A 19,089-nucleotide genomic window follows, 5' to 3' on the forward strand; every position below is an offset into this window, starting at 1 on the left:
GTACAGGGGGTCTCCACGATGAGGGTCCAGGGTTGCGCTTCAGGAGGCTGCAATGAAAACGGGTTAATGTTTTTTAGAGCCTTTGATAATTCTAGGTCAACAGTTACTTTATTAATGATCAGGAAAAGACCCAGATATTTAAGTCCTAGCTTCTTGGAGGGTTGACTATTTGGAAGTTTTTTTTGTGAAAATGGACACTTTGTCACTAGGGTGGAAATCCCATAGCTTTCCATGCTTTTTGTCGAATTGTTGTTTATAAGTCTCTAGCTTTCTGTAGCTGAAGTTGTGTAGCCTGCCACACCGCAGAGATAGACTTCCGCCAAGCAGGGGGGGAGGTAGGAGCAGGTCCGCTGGGAAGCTCTGGGAATGGTTTCCCTTTATAGCCGTTTGCAATGAGCAATGGGCTTGCGTTCGTCGAGCTGTGGACGCCATTACTGTATGCATCCTCTGCAAAGGGGAGGAGGGTCACTCAGTAATCTTGCTGATGGGTGACACAACAGCATAGGAACTGCTCGAGCACCCCATTCATGCGCTCCATTTGACCGTCCATCTGGGGGTGGCATGCGGAGCTGAGGCCTTGTTCTATGCCTACTAGGTTGCATGGTTCACTCCAGAATTTGGCAACAAATCTGACCACATGTGACATGAAAAGCTCCGCCAGCTTCTTAGTGGTGGATAGTGGTTTACAGGAAATAAAATGAGCTTGTTTAGAAAAAGTGTCCACTACCACCCATATCATGGTTTTCCCCTGTGAGGAGGGGAGGTCAGTGACAAAAGCCATATAAATACACTCCCATGGGCATGAGGCAGTCTCTAGTGGCTGGAGCTCCACCGGAACCTAGCCACCCCTTTTTTGCCATGATGCAGGTGGGGCAGCCCATCATATACTGTGAAACGTTCCAATGTAGCCCCAGCCAATAGAATTGTCTTTGTATCAAGTGCAGAGTCTTTACAAAACCAAAATGCCCTCCCAATTTGTGTTGTGGGAGCTGGGATAGTATATCCAATAGGAGGTTCTGTTTCCCCGGGATGTGGCCAAGGGTAAAACAAAACTGTGAGAAGAACCCCACCCACCAGATCTGCTTAGTGGACATTTTGTGGGTCACCACTAATGACTTAAGTTTTTATGGTCCATCCAGAGCTCAAAGGGGACCCTAGCCCCTCCAAGAAATGACAACAGGTTTCCAGCACCAGCTTGATGGCAGAAGCCTCTTTGTCCCACACTGACTAATTCCTCTCTGTGCAGGTAAACATTTTGGAGACATAGGTACAAGGGTGCAGCTTGCCATCCTCCCCCTCTTGTAGCAGGACCCCTGCCCAGGCGACAATGCTTGCATCACACTGAACCACACATTTTTAATTCTCATCCGGGTAAACTAAAATCGGTTCAGAAGTGAAGAGGGCTTTTAACTTATTGAATGCTGCTTGGCATTCTGATGTCCAATCTAGCTGGGCTCCTGGCTTTTTTTGCCTTCAGTCCCTTCCCCTTGGTCCTGAGTAGGTTAGTCAAGGGGAGGGCCACTTTGGCACAATTGTTGATTAAAGTTCTGTTGAAATTCAAAAAACTGAGGAATGCCTGAAGTTGTTTCTGGGTTCGAGGAGGGGGACCCACTCTACCACAGCTTGTACTTTTGCAGGGTCCATACCTAGCCCCCCCACTGATACCTGGAATCCTAGGAAGTCTAGCTCTGTTTTATGGAACTCATACTTCGACAGCTTGGTGAACAGTTTATGTTTGTAGAAGACCTTCAGCACTTCCTGCCCCAGCGTAATTTGAGAGGGGAGGTCCTCAGAATAAATTAAGACGTCATGTAAATACACCATGACCCCTTGAACAGTTAATCCCTGAGGACCCCATTGATCAAATTCATAAAGACCACTGGGGCTCCCTGGAGCCCAAATGGCATCACTAGGTATTCGAATTGACCAAGCAGAGTGTTGAATGCTGTTTTCCACTCATCCCCTTCCTTAATGAGTACACAGAAGTATACATCCCTCAAATCCAATTTAGAAAAGATCTTTCCTTGGGAAACCTCACTGAATAGGTCTCATATGAGAGGGGTCAGATATGTGTTCATCATCGAGACCGCATTTATACCCCTGTAGTCTGTACGAAGTCTAAGGCTCCCATCCTTTTACTTATGGATCAGTTCCAGAATCGCATGGGGGCAACTCATGTGTTGGATGAACCCCCTCTGTAAGTTAGTTTCGATGAATTACTTCAGCTCTCCCCTCTACTCCCTACTCATGGATTATAACTTGGCCCCCTCCATGAGTTCTAACTCTCCCCCTCCATAAATTCTATGGCACAGTCAGTGGCTTGGGGGGGGGGGGAGACAAAGCTAGTCCGCCTCCTTGGTCTCAAACACTCAAACAGGTCTCTATTTGGCTGTGGAACTGAGGCTACCTCCTCCTTGGTCAGACACAGTCTCTTGAAGAGGGGGGAAGGCTTGGGTCTCGACTCCTTTTTCCAGACATGGTGATCGTACTTCTCGTCTTCAAAAAAAAATGATGTGACCAGTCCACCAGATGAAGCGATCGTGGTCAGCCAGCTACTTGATACCCAGGACCACTTGAAAACTGGCTGATGGGGCGATCATGAATGGCCTCTCTTCCCAGCGGAGACTCACCCCTACCACACACAGTTCAGTCTCTTGGGTGTACAGATCCCCATCCATCTGTTTGAACAGTAAGGGCTTGGGGAGCTCCTTCCTTACTAAGCCCAGGGCATCGACCACCTCCAGGGTCAACAAATCTCTGGTATATCCTAAGTCCACTAGGGCTGTTACATGCATGAATCTTTTAGCTGAAGGGCTTACTAGGGTGATAGGTAGAAAATACAAAGTTCTGGTAACTCTCATCCTCAATGGCATGGCGATGTCCAGGACCTGCTGGGTTGTGCCTGTCACAGCAGGTCATTGGTGTTTCCTGCTGGCTGCTCCTTGGCGCTCTCCTCTCCTGAGGATCCATTCTGTGCTGATAGATAGTGGAGTAGTGCAGTGCTCCCCTTTTCCACCTGGGGATTACTTGGCTTCTTCCTCCTGCCTCCTTTTGGGGGGGCTGAGGGGGAAGTGGTCCTTTTTTGGGGCCGAGGGGGATGCTGCCACCCGATCCTTCCACTCGCAGGTTGCCCAGGAACCGTTGCCATTTCTCTAGGTCATGACAAAGCAGGACCCTAGAAGTGGGAGGTCTTTCAGTGGGCCCTCCGGTCCTATTGGTGGACCTGTTTGTCTCTCCTTGCCTTTTGCATTCTCATCCGACATTGTTGATGATGATAAATGGTAGCAAGGTGATGAAGAGTTTTCACAATATGTCAAGTCCCCAACCATTCAGCTATCAACACCAGGTCTTGTAGTAAATAAGTTTTATTGAAATACTGACTTCCATAGGGCAAGATGGCTCTTGCGAAAACTAATTCTGGTGGGCTTCACCCTACACTTACACTCTTTATCCTGACCGTTATACATTTGAATAAAATGGTGCAAAGCAGCAAACCTCCCTTCCCGCCAAGGTTCATTTTCTATGCAGGTGCAAATATAATCACCAGAACACAGGCACGTGACCTTGGCCATCTGAGATCAGGCAGAAATATGCTTCACTTGGTTACTAAAGAGATAACAGGGCATCACCAGCAGAGGTAACTAATCAGCATAAAGCAGGACTACAATCATGGCAAGGGGCACTCTTGACAGCTTTTACCAGCCATGAGGGGCACAGATCAAGGAGGCATGTGGTTGGTCTGAAAGTTCCCTGGATCCTGTCAACGTCTACAGGAGAGAGCAGGTGGAGGAGATCAAAGCCTGAGCTCAAAGGCAGTCAAGGGGCTTCCAGTTCACTTACTGTATCAATATTGCCAGGTAGGTCACTGCAGAGTGACAGGACTTTTATCTACAAAAAAGCTCACAGCTAATGGCCTCACAGCTAATGGTCAGATTCCTTTATAAAGGATGTTTAAGTCTGAATCACCCTAAACAATTGTGCTGAGTGTGAGCTAGCAGATGCAATGGAGGTACAGTCCTTCAGATATATTGAAACAGATTTCCTCAAATGGGGGTTAGTTGCCAGGAAGGCAAGATGCATAAGTAGCCGGGCGATAAATATAGCTGAGTTTGGATTAAGGCAGCTGGTAAGATCTGTGAATGGCAGCAAATTAGCATACAAATACAAGAGTTAACAAACTATGAGATAAGAAGCTCTGTTAAGCCCAGGGGGTCCCACTGCCCTGTGTGTGTAATAACTTGCAACTCAACAATCTCCCATTCCGGTGTGTTTCTGAAATTACTTTGCAATAAAACAGCTTCTTTGAGGAAAACTGTTTCATTGTATCTGAAGAAGTGTGCTTGCACAGGAAAGCTTATGCCTTGAATATAACTCAAAAGTGTTACTATCTGACCAGAAGGTACTTGGGAACCTCTGAGGTAAAATTCCAAGTCAGAGGATTTGGAAGGCATTCCTAACTTAGTGCTAGGAAGGTAAGGAGATAAGAGGAAAGAGGGTTTCACGCAATAGAACCAAGTGAAATAAATGTTCATTTATAGGGCCCAAGATTAATAATAGTAATAATAATAATAAATTTTTATTTATACCCCGCCCTCCCCGCCTAGGCAGGCTCAGGGCGGCTTACAGGACATGGCATAAGCCATGTTATAGCAATAAAACAGGATAGTATAATTAAATACAATTCACAATTAAACATTAAATAACCTAAAAACAGTCTAAAACAGTATAATTTAGTGGTGCTACTATCTCAGTTGTGCTAAAGATGGCATGATGTTTATCCCAGGTTCCATCTTAGAAGGCTAGTTGGAAGAGGGCGGTTTTGCACGCCCTACGGAATTGATTACCCTTATGTCCTCCTGGCTCAGCCTTGGGGACTTTTGGCCAGATGTGCCTTGTAACGCATTTCAGTTTCCAGGCATGTGCAAGCCAACAGATGGATACAAACTGAAGCAAAAAGCCGTGAATATAAGTAACTAATGCAGTATAATCTTAATTACAAAAAAAAATGGAGTGTATGTCAATTACAACAACAATACTATAAAGGCTATTGCAATGTATGTAAGTCTTTTAAGTGTTTCCAGAGGTACAATGTATAATAGTTTTTTCCAAATGCAATGAATATAATCCAATTTCCAACCGCTTCAACTGAGTAGGTACAAAAGTGCTTGTGCTGATCCCATGGAGTTCCAATAGAGTACTTCAAAGTATATAGTCTTTGTCAGTTTCCTCTTGTGGATTTTCATGTGATGACTTCTCTAGATAGAATGGACACACTCAACCATCTAAGGAATATCATCGGCTTGCTGAGTCGTTTCTTAATCATTCTTCCTCAGAGAAAATTGATTCTTGAGACTTTGCTGTTACTGTTGAAGGATATGGACTGACATTATGCCTCTCTGAGGAAGAATTGTACCTCATTCATATTTGGAAAGTCTTTTGACTTACAAACATTGCTCTTTATTCATATTGCCTTTATTGTAAATTAGGAGTTAGGCCCATTGTGACAAATAATACAACAGGCTCTAGAAGGTGGCTTTGGGCAAGTGCCTGCCGCCCTTGCTGTCTTCCCACCCACCCAAGTGAACTTCCTCTCACCTCAAGGGGAGCTTATCTCTGCTATCTAGAGAGCAGTTGTAAATCTGAGTGATGTCTATTGATTCCCTAGGAGGAAATTGCATTTTACCTGTCTGAGGTCCCACCCCTCCTCAAACCCCACCCTCTCCAGCCCCCATCCCTTAACTATCCAGGAATTTCCTAACTTGAATTTCCTATCTCCTTCCCATTATCTGCCCCTCTGTCTTCAGCTTTCCATTTCCTTCCCCCTCCCTGCAGCCTCTACATAGGCTGTCTTTCTCAACAGTTTTTTTTTTTGGGGGGGGGAGACCAAAGCAGCTTGCACCATTCTCCTCTAACAACCCTGTGAGGTAGCTTAGGCTGGAAGTCTGTGACTGGTCCAAAATCACTCAGTCAGGTTCCACAGCAAGGACCTGGGGTGGGAGACCCCACTCTGAAGCCCTAACTCCTAGGCCCTCCTCAAACTCCACCAGAGATTCTCCAGGAATTCTCACCAACCTGGAACTGGCAGCTATAGTCAGGAGTGGCCCCAACGAGTTCTGCCTCAGAGGCCTGTAGTGACCAAAAGTCTATCTCTGACAGACTGTTTAATAGGGAGGAGCTCTCAGACATTATATCAGGTTACATCATATATAAACATATGAAGCTGCCTTATACTGAATCAGACCTTTGGTCCATCAAAGTCAGTATTGTCTTCTCAGACTGGCAGCGGCTCTCCAGGGTCTCCAGCTGAGGTTTTTCACACCTATTTGCCTGGACCCTTTTTTGAAGATGCCAGGGATTGAACCTGGGACCTTCTGCTTCCCAAGCAGAAGCTCTACCACTGAGCCACCGTCCCTCTCCATCATTCTCATCTCCTCCTTTTGATCTGAACAACAACAACCCAATAAGCCAGGTTAGGCTGGTTTGAAATCACCCAGTCAGCTTCTACAGACCTCACCTGGAGATTATTCAACTAAACAAAGAGCAAACTAACCATACTGAAAGCGATTATGAGCACTAGCATCTAAACTGTATAATGCTATACTGAGGAAGTCATTTTGAGTAATCTCCATGGAGAACTTTACCATTGGACAAATCACCTGCACTCATCTAATAAGGACAAAAGGACATTTATTTGCACTTTGAGAGACTTTGGGTGCAGTGGTTGATGTTCCTTGTGTTGTTTTGTAAATTTTGATTGTGTGGATATTTGTTGAAAAATCATATACAATATTTTTATAGACTATTACTGTTGCATTGTTTGAGGCTGGTCTTTGCGGAGGTTCAATATAACCTCTCACTTGGAGACTGGTGTCAGTGGTCCCCCAGGAGTAAAGTCCTCTCCCTCAGAAGCCTGTAATGATACTTGAGGAATTTCCAACCAACCTGGAAAGGTATCACTAAAGGCCTCTAGGTGAGTGCCCCCGCCAGCCTTGCTGTCTTCCCACCCACCCAAGGGAAGGCATTCATTTCCCCCCATCTCAAGGGGAGCTGATCTCCGCCTTCTGCAGAGCAGTTGTAATTCTGAGTGATCTCCAGCCCTCACCTGCGGATTGGCAACAGTGGTTTCCCAGGCAGAACAATCTCTCCCTGAGATTCCACTGTCACTGTAGCCTAATCAGAATAGAAAGAGTAAAGAATATTTGCAGGTGGAAAAGGCCCCTCCCTGCTGTGAATGAACATTCCTTTTGCGCCAGTTGAAGAGAAGGAACCTACTGTTTTGTCTCATGAACACAGGCCTGTAGCTCGGGGCGGGGGGGAGGCTGGGAGGCGAGGCACCACAACTCTTCCCCCTGTTTTGCCTTTCTGGCCCTCCACTGTTGTTTGCTGCTATCGCTCTTGCGCCGCCTTGCCCGCTCTCATGCCGCCTTGCTGGCTCTCGTGCCGCCTTGCTGTTCTCACGCCGTGGTGGTGCTTTGCCCATTCTCGTGCCATTTTGTCCACTCTTGTGCTGCCTTTCCCGCTCTTGTACCACCTTGGCCACTCCCGTGCCTCCTTGCCTGCTCTTGCCTTGCCTGCTCTCGCGCCACGGTGCCAGCTTCCCCACTCTCGTGCCACCTTGCCACTCTTGTGCTGTGGCACCACCTTGCCCACTCTCCTGCTGCCTTGCCTGCTCTCCTGCCGTGCTACCTGCTTTGGCACTACCCTGCCCGTTCTCAAGCCACCCTGCCCACTCTCCTGCTGTCTTGCCTGCTCTCATGCCGCTGCGGCACCTTTGCCGCCCTGCCCACTCTCGTGCCACCTCGCCCGCTCTCCTGCTGCCCTGCCTGCTCTTGCACGACCCTTCCTGCTCTTGCGCCGCCCTGCCCACTCTTGTGTCACCCTGCCCACTCTCATGTCCCCTTGCCTGCTCTCATGCTGTGGCACTGCCTTGCCCATTCTCCTGCCGCATTGCCCGCTCTCAGATGGACTGTCCTGGACTTCCTGCAACAAGCCCTGAGGAGAGGCAGTACTGATCAGTAAGCCCCTTGTCAGCAGAGAACTGTCTCCCTCAAAGGTTGCTGGCCTTCTTGTGGGGTTCTTGCCTGACAGGGCCAGCAGTGGGTGGGGGAGAGCCAGAAACAGCCAATGGCACGGCAGGCGCAGTGCGAGCCAATCCTGTGCAGGCTACATCCAACAAATGTAAATCTTCAGATTTGCCACCATGAACATATATGAACATATGAAGCTGTCTTATACTGAATCAGACCTTTGGTCCATTAAAGTCAGTATTGTCTACTCAGACTGGCAGAGGCTCTCCAGGGTCTCAAGCTGAGGTTTTTCACACCTATTTGCCTGGACCCTTTTTAGTTGGAGATGCCAGGGATTGAACCTGGGACCTTCTGCTTACCAAGCAGATGCTCTACCACTGAGCCACCATCCCTCCCCTAACATATGAAGCTGCCTTATACTGAATCAGACCCTCGGTCCATCAAAGTCAGTATTGTCTACTCAGACTGGCGGAGGTTCTCCAGGGTCTCAAGCTGAGGTTTTTCACACCTATTTGCCTTGACCCTTTTTAGTTGGAGATGCCGGGGATTGAACCTGGGACCTTCTGCTTCCCAAGCAGATGCTCTACCACTGAGCCACCAGCCACCGTGGTTGAGCTTTTATTTATAACTGATGATTATTGTTGTTGTTGTAATTGTCATACAATCCATTTTTTTGTAATTAGGATTATAGTGCATTATTTCCTTAAATTCACAACTTTTTGCTTCTTTGTAACTCACATACCATGAGTCTCTCTTGGCGGTGAGCCTCCAGGTGGTGGCTGAAGAACTGGGATGACAACTGATCCCCAGGTGACAGAGATCAGTTCCCCTGGAGAAAATGGCTGCTTTGGAATGTGGACTCCATGGCATCATGTCCTATTGAAGTCCCACCCCACACTTTTCAGGATGCAACCCCAAAAACTTCAGGTATTTCTCAACCTGGAGATGGCAACCCTATTTGCATTGGGAACATGGTAATATGAAAAGGTCTTGGGGCACTATTTGTAGCCCAGAGTTGCTACCTAACATGTGGAAGCCCCCCCAAAATGCTGGGGTCCCCACTCTTGACCTAAATGAAAAATTCCAAAAGACAGGCCCAGTGAGAGCCAAGGCTGCAAACAAAGGATTTCTGGCTAAGGTTACAAGGAGCATCCTCAAGGGCTGTTTCCTGTCATCCCCCCCCCCCCCCCCCGATCTAGGAAGGAACAGTAATAAAGGGTCCCATCAAGTGAAGTATCTGCATTTCTGGAACTAGCTGGCAACATCTGGTTGACTGTCTCCTATCTCCAAGACCCCCTCTCCTGATTCCTTTTGTGTGATACCGATGTTAATGTATACACCCTTTGATCACCAACCCGTTCTTTCTGTCTCCTTCCCTCAGAGTACCGAAATAAATTATTCCAAACATCAAATAATCACAACCCTTCCTGATAGCCACCAGGAACCTTTCACACTTTTTGTGTAAACCTGGGAACCTATTCAAGTCAGCACCGGAAAACTCATCCACCATTGTTATCAGCCGTTACATTCCAAGATGGGAGACCACACCCTCAAAACAGTATAAAACCTGAGAGCAAACCACACCTTGTGCGCACTCTGAAACCACCTACCCAAGAGTACACCCTCATGACGCTAGTTATGGGCCTCTATGACATGATCTACTGGTCGTGCACGTCCCTCTTGTCATTTTCTTCTACATGGACATCTGCACATCCAGAAAGGTAATATCACCGACCCTATAAATAACCATAAAGGTCTCTATTGTTCACTCCTTGTTTTGTTGTTGTTCTTGACTATATTCTGATTATCAAAGATTTCAGGTTTTCACGGCTGGTAACATCATTAGGGATTGTAGAATCTTTCGGGATCAAGTGCCGTGTTCTACTGGAGAAAGTTTTCCTTCCAGACGTTTCGTTCTCAGCTGCGGAGAACATCCTCAGTGGCGGTCCAGCCGGAGCAGGCGCTCAGACCTTCTTGGCTGCTGTGCATTGAGTGCTGTGCATTGAGTGCGCTCAGACCTTCTTGGCTGCTGTGCATTGAGTGCTTGGCTGCTGTGCATTGAGCAGGCGCTCAGACCAAGAAGGTCTGAGCGCCTGCTCCGGCTGCAATGCCACTGAGGATGTTCTCCGCAGCTGAGAACGAAATGTCTGGAAGGAAAACTTTCTCCAGTAGAACAAGGCACTTGAGCTCGAAAGATTCTACAAACCCTAATATATTCTGATTGCTTGAGTATAACTGTAAACCAACATTTTTTTTTCAGTAAAAGCCTTTGAACCCATTTCAGACCTGGAGTCTTCTTTCTAAACCCAACCTCCATAAACAAAGGAGTGCAATCCTTTCTGGTCCTCTCACTGTTCCCTTCTGGTCCTCTCACTGGTCTCATAGCTAATATCCTCAACATCAAGACAAGGCCATTTCATGTAACACACTGTTTACCATGGAGGGGAAAACTGCATGTACCTACCAGTACACATAATTCCCCCCACCAGGGCAAATAGTAGCTCTTCTGGGCTGTTTTGGGTTGGGAAATGGCTCAAAGGAATGAAGGCTGAAACCTTCAGTTTGGTGTAGTGGTTAAGTGTGCGGACTCTTATCTGGGAGAACCAGGTTTGATTCCCCACTCCTCCACTTACAGCTGCTGGAATGGCCTTGGCTTAACCATAGCTCTGGCAGAGGTTCTCCTTGAAAGGGCAGCTGCTGTGAGAGCCCTCTCAGCCCCACCCACCTCACAGGGTGTCTGTTGTGAGGGAGGAAGATATAGGAGATTGTAAGCCGCTCTGAGTCTGAGTCAGAGAGAAAGGAGGGATATAAATCTGCAGTCTTCTCCTCTTTGTACATGCCATGGTCTCAGTCTGAATTGGATCTACACACACCTGGCAACTGAATTCCCAACACAGAACTTACAAAGCACATTTGATCAAACATCCCACGGCACATGCAGGGAGGATGTGAGGAAAATGCAATGCATAATGTCTAAAGGAAGAAGGGCAGGGAACAAAAGCAGGAGGAAAATTATTGGAGATACTGTCCTTCCCTAGCTAAATACATGTAGTGGGTTTTGATGCACTATTACTGCACTTCCCTGATTAGGAAATAAGTTCCACAGTCGTCTGCAACAGGATTAAATTTCTGATGAGGATGGAACATATTACTGCCTGTCTGGTGGATGGAACATACATGTTGAAAGTGGGAGCAGCCAGGCAGCAGTAGTCTTTAGTCAAACTTGAAGGACTGGCTCTCCCTATTCATCCCCCAGAAAGCCTTGTATTCCTCTGAACAGCATCTCCTGGTGCTCTCCAGCCTCAGCAAGAGCTAGGGTTGCCAAGTCCAATTCAAGAAATATCTGGGGACTTTGGGGGTGGAGCCAGGAGACATTGGGGTGGAGCCAAGATCAAGGCTGTGACAAGCATAATTGAACTCCAAAGGGAGTTCTGGCCATCACATTTAAAGGGACGGCACACCTTTTCAATTCCTTCCTTCCATAGGAAATAATGAAGGATAGGGGCACCTTCTTTTGGGGCTCATAGAATTGGACCCCCTGGTCCAATCTTTTTGAAACTTGGGTGGGGGGTATTTTGGAGAGAGGCACTAGATGCTATACAGAAAATGTGGTGCCTCTACCCAAAAAAACAGCCCCCCCCCCAGAGCCCCAGATACCCACAGATCAATTCTCCATGATTTTCTATGGGAATAAATCTCCATAGGGAATAATAGAGTTCCCAGCAGACATTTCCCTCCCCTCCCCCCGCTTTCTGATGACCCTGAAGTGGGGGGAGGGTCTCCAAACTGGGGGATCCCCTGCCCCCACCCGGGGATTGGCAACCCTATCCAGATCCAAGGCCTTTTCAGCTCTGGCCCCAGCCTAGTAGAACTCCCTGCCATATGAGATCACGGCCCTGTGGGATTTATTACAGTTCTGCACAACCTGCAAGATGGAATTGTCCCACAAGACCTTTGGGTGAGGTGGTGGATGTCCAGTTATATGGACCTCCCCTGCTTCACCCACCCTCTTCATTTCAATGTTGCCTTGCATCTCTTCCCCAAGCCAACTATCTCATCTGAGCACACACTCATTGTCCTCCAGTAGTTCCTGTAATACTTTGACTGAATGCATCTGTTGGGTAGTTTCATAATGGAAATGAGGAAACATTTTTTTTAAAATCTAAATGCATAATCATGCCTCCTAGGATTCATACATCCAACCAAGTCTGAAAGATGATTAAGCTTGTGGTATGGGATCACATTAGGGATACAAGGCTGTGTCAGACATTGTAACCACCTTAAAATGCTCTTTGCTGAAACTGATTCTCTTGACATGACTAACGCCATTTTGTTTGCTTTTACTAACCCTGAAATAAGAATGTGCATTTCAAAGAAAGAGAGGCCGTTGTAAATCTCATGGGAGGAATTTCTCAGTTGGCAGTAACAGGCGCCTTGAGCCTTTGAAGATGGTATGCCTCAAGGTGACCAGCAGGGAACCATCCTGGGAAGGAGATAAGGAAGTATGGGAACAGACAACTGTCTCTCTGCGTGTGAGAATGGATTTATTGTTATGTTATGTGTAAGCTACAAAAGCCCAAGGGCAGTCTTAGAATGTATCAAACTCAATCTGCTTCTAACCCAGACAACTTGTTCTCAAATAAATGGATTGATTTTGCAACAAAATGATTCGTTCCTATTTGATGTTCCAACGTCTGGCAGGCTGCTCCTTGGCACACCGAGGAGGATTTGAGGGGAGATGACAGGTATGCCAGTGTCATGCCAATGCTCATCTCTTCCATTGAAAAACCAGAAGTGGCATCATGGCTTCAGGAGCAATGCTCTAGGATTCTCCAAAATCTATGGTTAAACTATAAAGTTTGGGGCAAGTCCTAGAGCATCGCCCCTCCCACTCGTCACTTCTGTTTCCACTGGAAGTATACAGCCATACACTGGTATGACACAGTATGTCAGTTCCATTTCTTCCATTTTCCTGCATCAGATACTGGTGGGTGACACTGGGGATAGTTAGGAGTTCTCCAAGGAGACCTGGCACCACTAGTACACATAATATGAAGAAGGTCAGTAAAATTCTTAGGGTGTTTTCGCACTCACGTTTTACTGGCGCCACGACCCTCCTGACGCCGGCGAATCTGCATGGATTTCGCACCAGAAGCGCCGGCGCACCCAGAAGCGCCGGCTACTTCCGTCGCTAAGCCAGCGCAAACGTTTTCCTGCATCTTTGCGATTTCCGTTTGCGCTGGCTTAGCGACGGAAGTAGCCGGCGCTTCTGGGTGCGCCGGCGCTTCTGGTGCGAAATCCATGCAGATTCGCCGGCGTCAAGAGGGTCCTGGCGCCAGTAAAACGTGAGTGCGAAAACGGCCTTAGAGAATGCTACATACCTTCTTTATTTTAAACATATTACTCCAAACTGACGACCCTTACCAAAATCTCATAAAAGATGCGAACAAATTAAATGGAAATCATAATATGGATACATAATATGGATACATAGCACAATACAGACATGGTGAGCTTTCTTATATTGCATTGTTCATTATGATTAATATTTGGCACAGACAAAACAAATGTGTCACCCAGCAATGCAATTCCCCTTTCGCTTTCGTTGCTATATATATCAGAGATGCAAACAAATCTCGGCCGTATTTGCTGCTCCACAGCCGCAGACCGCACACACACACGTACCCCAAACAATATAGCGTATGGAGAGCCACTTCAAATCAGAAAGCCGTTAGCAAAACCTACCTGTGACTCTTCCCAAGGTCAAAGATTTGACGGTTCTGAAGTCAGTCTCTAAAGAGAAGTTGTGTTTGACTTTGAGAACCTGGTCAATCTGGAAGGGGGGGCAATAAAAGCGATTCCATTATTAGAGCATGCAGAGGCCCCTGCTGAATCTAAACACAAGTCGTCTCGCCGGAAAACAAGTAATACCTGCCCCTGCTGAGTCACTTGTCACAGAAATCAAAATAAATGTGCCTTAATTCTACAGGAAAGGCTAAAAGGTATGGCACAGTGTCTTTACAGCAGGGCTTTCAAGGAACCTTCCCCACAGGAGCCTTTCTATAATATCTGACAAGTGTTTTAGCCACCACTGAGAACTTACAGCAACTCATCTGTGACTGCAACAAACAAGCAGGAAAAAATGAACTGTGGCTGAACGTTTCCCATTTTGGCTTAGTCTTACGTTGGGAAAGATAAATAGGATGACATAAAATTGTCATGTGACATAATGTGATGGTTTTAAGTACGCTTTATCCACAGACGAGAATAAAAATGGTGAATCCACTTCCTTCTGTCTAGTGTAGCTTTCTGCGTACCCTCCCCCAAATTCTCCCCCATTGTACCCTCCCTAAAAAGCCACTTGTGGCTAGAAAGGCCCTCAGGAACAATGTGGGATACAGTGAATGGAGTTGCAGCAATAACGGGTGAAGCCAACAGAAATGGCCCTTTCTTGTGTGAGCTTTCTTGGGATTTCTGCTTCTTGATAGAGTCCCTGCACCACATCCCACAATATTCCCTGACTCTCAAGTGTGGCTTTTCAGGGAGAAATGCACTATACTGGGTAGCAAAAATGCCTTCCACAAAGTCGCTCCATTTGTGAAAAGGATGGATTTAACTGAGATACTTGTTATTTCTTGGTTTGTGATATGTGAATTTAACTCACAGGCTATGGTTACTTAGAGGTCGGCTGCATGCAGATGGGTAATTTGGGCCACCTTAGCCACAGCCACCCCTGGCTTAAAATTGTGTGTTCATATGTACACATCTGGGCCCTGCTGCGCATTCATCCATACCACATCTCCGGACGCCTCCAGTCCGCTTCAAAAAGCCACTGGGAAGCACTTTGCTGAAGCACTTCCTTGTCACCTTTCCCAGCCATCTGAACAGCTGGGGTGCACCAGGGAAGCGCCTGCCATGTACTTGAGTGGTGTGACCACACCACTCCCCCGGGTGCATGCAGCCCATGCCTGTCTTGGCAGCTAGGCATGTGCCGTCTGAGTGTCCTGAGGCACTTCAAACTGTACTGTTTTTTTTCTGAGCTGGGAGGCTGCCGCCACAACCTGCTGGTCTGAATGCAGCCATAGATTAATTAAAAGTACTGGAAAATTAGGCCAAAATCTGCCACACACTTAACATTTAGAAGCTGATTGATTCTCTTTGTTCGGATGGTCTTGCTGGGTTTTGGTTTCCTAGGTTTAGGTGTTGAGCTCATTGATTAGAAGCAGCTAGTTAGACATCTCAGTCCAACGAAAGGCCGCTCTGAATCAACCTTTCTCAGTCTTTGTCAACAATTAGACTCTAAGGGTGCAGTCAGACTATAGGCTTGGCCACGCCTCTAACTTCTCTGGAACTATTTGTTCCGGAGAGATGTGATCACGCACAACACCCTAACCCCATCTCACCCCATGGATGAGTGATCAGACTACCTTGCAGTCACTACAGAGAGTGTGGGCAGGCAGCTTTGTGGTTCTTTTTTTTAAAAAAAGTCTGCTTTGCACCTGTGCATAAGAACATAAGAGAAGCCATGTTGGATCAGGCCAATGGCCCATCCAGTCCAACACTCCGTATCACACAGTGGCCAAAAATTTATATATATATATATATATATATATATATATATATATATATATACACACACACACACACACACACACACTCTGTGGCTAATAGCCACTGATGGACCTCTGCTCCATGTTTTTATCTAAACCCCTCTTGAAGGTGGCTATGCTTGTGTCTGCCACCACCTCCTGTGGCAGTGAATTCCACATGTTAATCACCCTTTGGGTGAAGAAGTGCCTCCTTTTGTCCGTTTTAGCCCGACTGTTCAGCAATTTCATCGAATGCCCACGAGTTCTTGTATTGTGAGAAAGGGAGAAAAGTACTTCTTTCCCTACCTGCTCCATCCCATGCATAATCTTGTAAACCTCTATCATGTCACCCCGCAGGCGACGTTTCTCCAAGCTAAAGAGCCCCAAGCGTTTTAACCATTCTTCATAGGGAAAGTGTTCCAAACCTGTAATCATTCTAGCATAACCACTTACTAGCCCTTGGGTAAATGCGCAGTTATGCACACATTGTTAACAATGGAAAAAAATGGCAGCCAGGAAATAGAAGACAAACCTCCCAAAGGGCTCAAGTGCGCTACAGAGAGATCAGACATTCGGAGTGTGCAGTGGCACTGGCTCAGGCAAAAAACATCAGACTTCATCCAGTGTTGGTAAAGTTGGGGATGAGGATGGGTGGCCAATGAGTGGGGAACAGTGGACAGATGTGATTGTATGGATGAGCACTTTAAATCTATTGGGAAGAAGCAATGACAACGGAACAAAGTGTTCATCTGACTGGACCCGAAGTATTTCATATGACTTCTCTCCCAATTGACAGCTGTCTTTTTTTAAATAATTCATTGCCTATGCCAAGAATGTGGGAGCTGCTGATCTGCTGTCTTAAAATTCTCTTTAGTCTGTATTTCTCAGATGCCTTTTTTGGAGTTTCTGTGTTTTTATTTGGTCATGTCACAGTAACGTATGTCACACTGAATGCGTTGCAGGATGGCACTCTGTAAATATGAGAGACAAATAAATGATCAATGATAAATGTGTTTTCTTTTTAATAAATGTGTTTTCTTTAATATGGTACTTGCTCTCAGCTGCTAGGACATTGTATGCGCAGTTATGGAAGCAAGAAAAAATACCAGAAAAATGGGCCTGGATTACAAAAGTTATGTCATGGAGTGAAATGGACAAATTAACAAGAAAACTAAAAGACTATGATTTAGAACTTTTTAATGCGGAGTGGAAGAAATTCAGAAGATACGTAGAGAAAGAGTGGAAAATAAAAGGACATTGGACAATTTTTGATGATTAAGATTTTTATAGTTAAGGGTACCTTAATATTTGTTTTTCTAAAAATAACACTGGCGGGGGTCAAGTAACGGAGGGAGGGGTGGGAGGAAAGTAAGATATGGGGTAGAACGTGTTTTTTTTTAATTTTATTTCAAGTTCTTTATAAGTTGTAGATATAATTCTGCTACCATATGTTACTAATAAATTTGTTTATACCAAAAAAAAATGATAAATGTGTTTTCAGAATTCAGTTTTCAGAATGGAGATATTCATTATCGTTCATACATATTTGTCACTAATGAATTAAAAAAAAACACCTTTAGTTGTATCAAAGCAAGCAGTCACTTCAGCAACCCTGTTTAGTTTCATTAATTACAAATTCCCAAAATGGCAATAAGGGAAACTAAGGCCGTTTTCCCACTGAGCTTACCTCGGAGCCACGTCCCTCTTCACCGCGCAGCGTCTGCGCGGATTTCCCACCAACTGCTCCGAGGCTGCTCTGAGGAACCAGGAAGTTCCCGACCTTTTGCGTCGCAAATGGAAACCGCTAAAAACCAGTTTACATCTGCGACGCAAAAGCCGCGGCTCTTCCGGGTTGTGTGCAGCAGTTGGTGGGAAATCCCCGCAGACGCTGCGCGGTGAAGAGGGACGTCGCTCCGGAGTAAGGTCAGTGGGAAAATGGCCTAAGGCACAACTATTAGGGCAATAGGCTTGAAGTTCATAGTACAATAGAATTCACTGTTAGCATATGAAAATGCTCAGTAAGGCAAGAGGCAAGTAAAGTGTGCTGATCTGACAGCTAGCGTCAAAACAGATGACATCAGTGTTTCAGCAAGGCGCAGCCAAGTAAGAACTGGTTCTAACCAGGATAAGGTGATGAGTGCAGACTGACTCAGCACTGAACGCTCATTGGTACAGAGGCTAAATGTATATGTATATAAGTAATGCTGTGCTGTACAGAAATACCCTTCTACTCTATATGATTGATTGGCGGAGCACTTTGATGAGGGTTTGTATATTTGTAAATAAACCTGTATATAGTTAAGTACACAGAGTGTTGTTATACTGTGTCTTACTATATGAACTCACCTACGTGGACCGGTGGTGGAAGAACTAGGTGGTCATAAATCCGCTCAAACAACAACATTCACATCTATTGACATCCCGCGTTCTACTTACTAGTACCAGTATTCTCTAAATGTAAAGTGAGCCTTCCTATAATTATTTCCAGATGGAGAAGGATCAGTGCAATTTCCTCTCAAATGGTCCCTTCATAATTTTTGTGTCTTATGTGTGCCTTAAGCAAGTATGAGATAGTTGATCTTTATATCAGTAAGGTCCAGTCCCTTCCCAGCCAAGCTGGCATCGCCGGCGTTTAGGCTGGGGGCCATCTTTCCCCGCTCAGAAGGAGGGAGTGGATGACTGACAGCCCCGGTGCATCTGGGTGCTTCTTCTGGGCATGGTGTCGGGGCTATATAAGCCCCGTCCCCGCCCAGAAGCACGCAGTTTGTTTCGAGCTCTCTGCCCGCCCTCCCCTTTTGGCAGTACAGGTTTTCACCGGTCGCCTTATTAGGGGCCAGGTAGGAATTTTTTCATCTTCACAGAATTGGCCCATGTGGAGTTGTTTTTTGCCTACCTTGTACTGCCTTGTAGCTTTAGGTTTCATTGGTAGGAGTTTCAGTTCGGTCGCAGGCTGGAGGATGTTTTGGCCACAGTGTTTTTAGGGGAGCACCTATGGCTTAGCACCAGGGGTGCGGGTGGTCTGTATGAACCACAGATGGGCTACACGGCTCAGTGCGGGGAATGCAGATCACAGAAAAGCCTCACCTGGGCGGATATTTCCATGGGGGATTGATGCTAGCCCAGGTGGAGAATGGCTTCGGCCTGGCTGCTCAGCAACAGCCCGAATACGGTGGGCTTGTGCTGGGGGCAAGGTGGCTCGCCCTCCTAGGACAAGGCGGAGTCAAGGGGTTGACCCCAGGGCTTGTCCTTCTAGGCCTTATCCCTGCCAGTTATAGGTTTGATAAAGTTTCTTTCAATAAAGCGGCCCGGTTTTTATATCCAACATACTGTGTCTGCCTCTTCATTCCGACTGGGGGGGCAAAGCTTTTAATAAAGTTCCACATAATATCGTTGTTGACAAATTGGTAAAATATGGTTTGGCTCCTATTACTGTTAGGTGAATCTGTAGCAGATGGACAGATTGCACAGAAGGA

At 46.3% G+C, this 19,089-nt stretch overlaps 1 protein-coding gene across 1 annotated transcript in view; it reads right to left on the reverse strand.

The window, feature by feature from the left end:
* The window catches only part of CNTNAP5 (contactin associated protein family member 5), a 705,383-nt gene that overhangs the window by 38,941 nt on the left and 647,353 nt on the right, over window positions 1-19,089 (reverse strand). The window contains exon 21 of the mRNA XM_060261906.1: window positions 13,773-13,860. Coding sequence (XP_060117889.1) covers window positions 13,773-13,860 — 88 coding nt within the window. The remainder of the gene's footprint in view (window positions 1-13,772; window positions 13,861-19,089) is intronic.

The sequence above is a fragment of the Heteronotia binoei genome, chromosome 21 (assembly GCF_032191835.1).
Source record: "Heteronotia binoei isolate CCM8104 ecotype False Entrance Well chromosome 21, APGP_CSIRO_Hbin_v1, whole genome shotgun sequence".
Taxonomy (NCBI): Eukaryota; Metazoa; Chordata; class Lepidosauria; order Squamata; family Gekkonidae; genus Heteronotia; species Heteronotia binoei.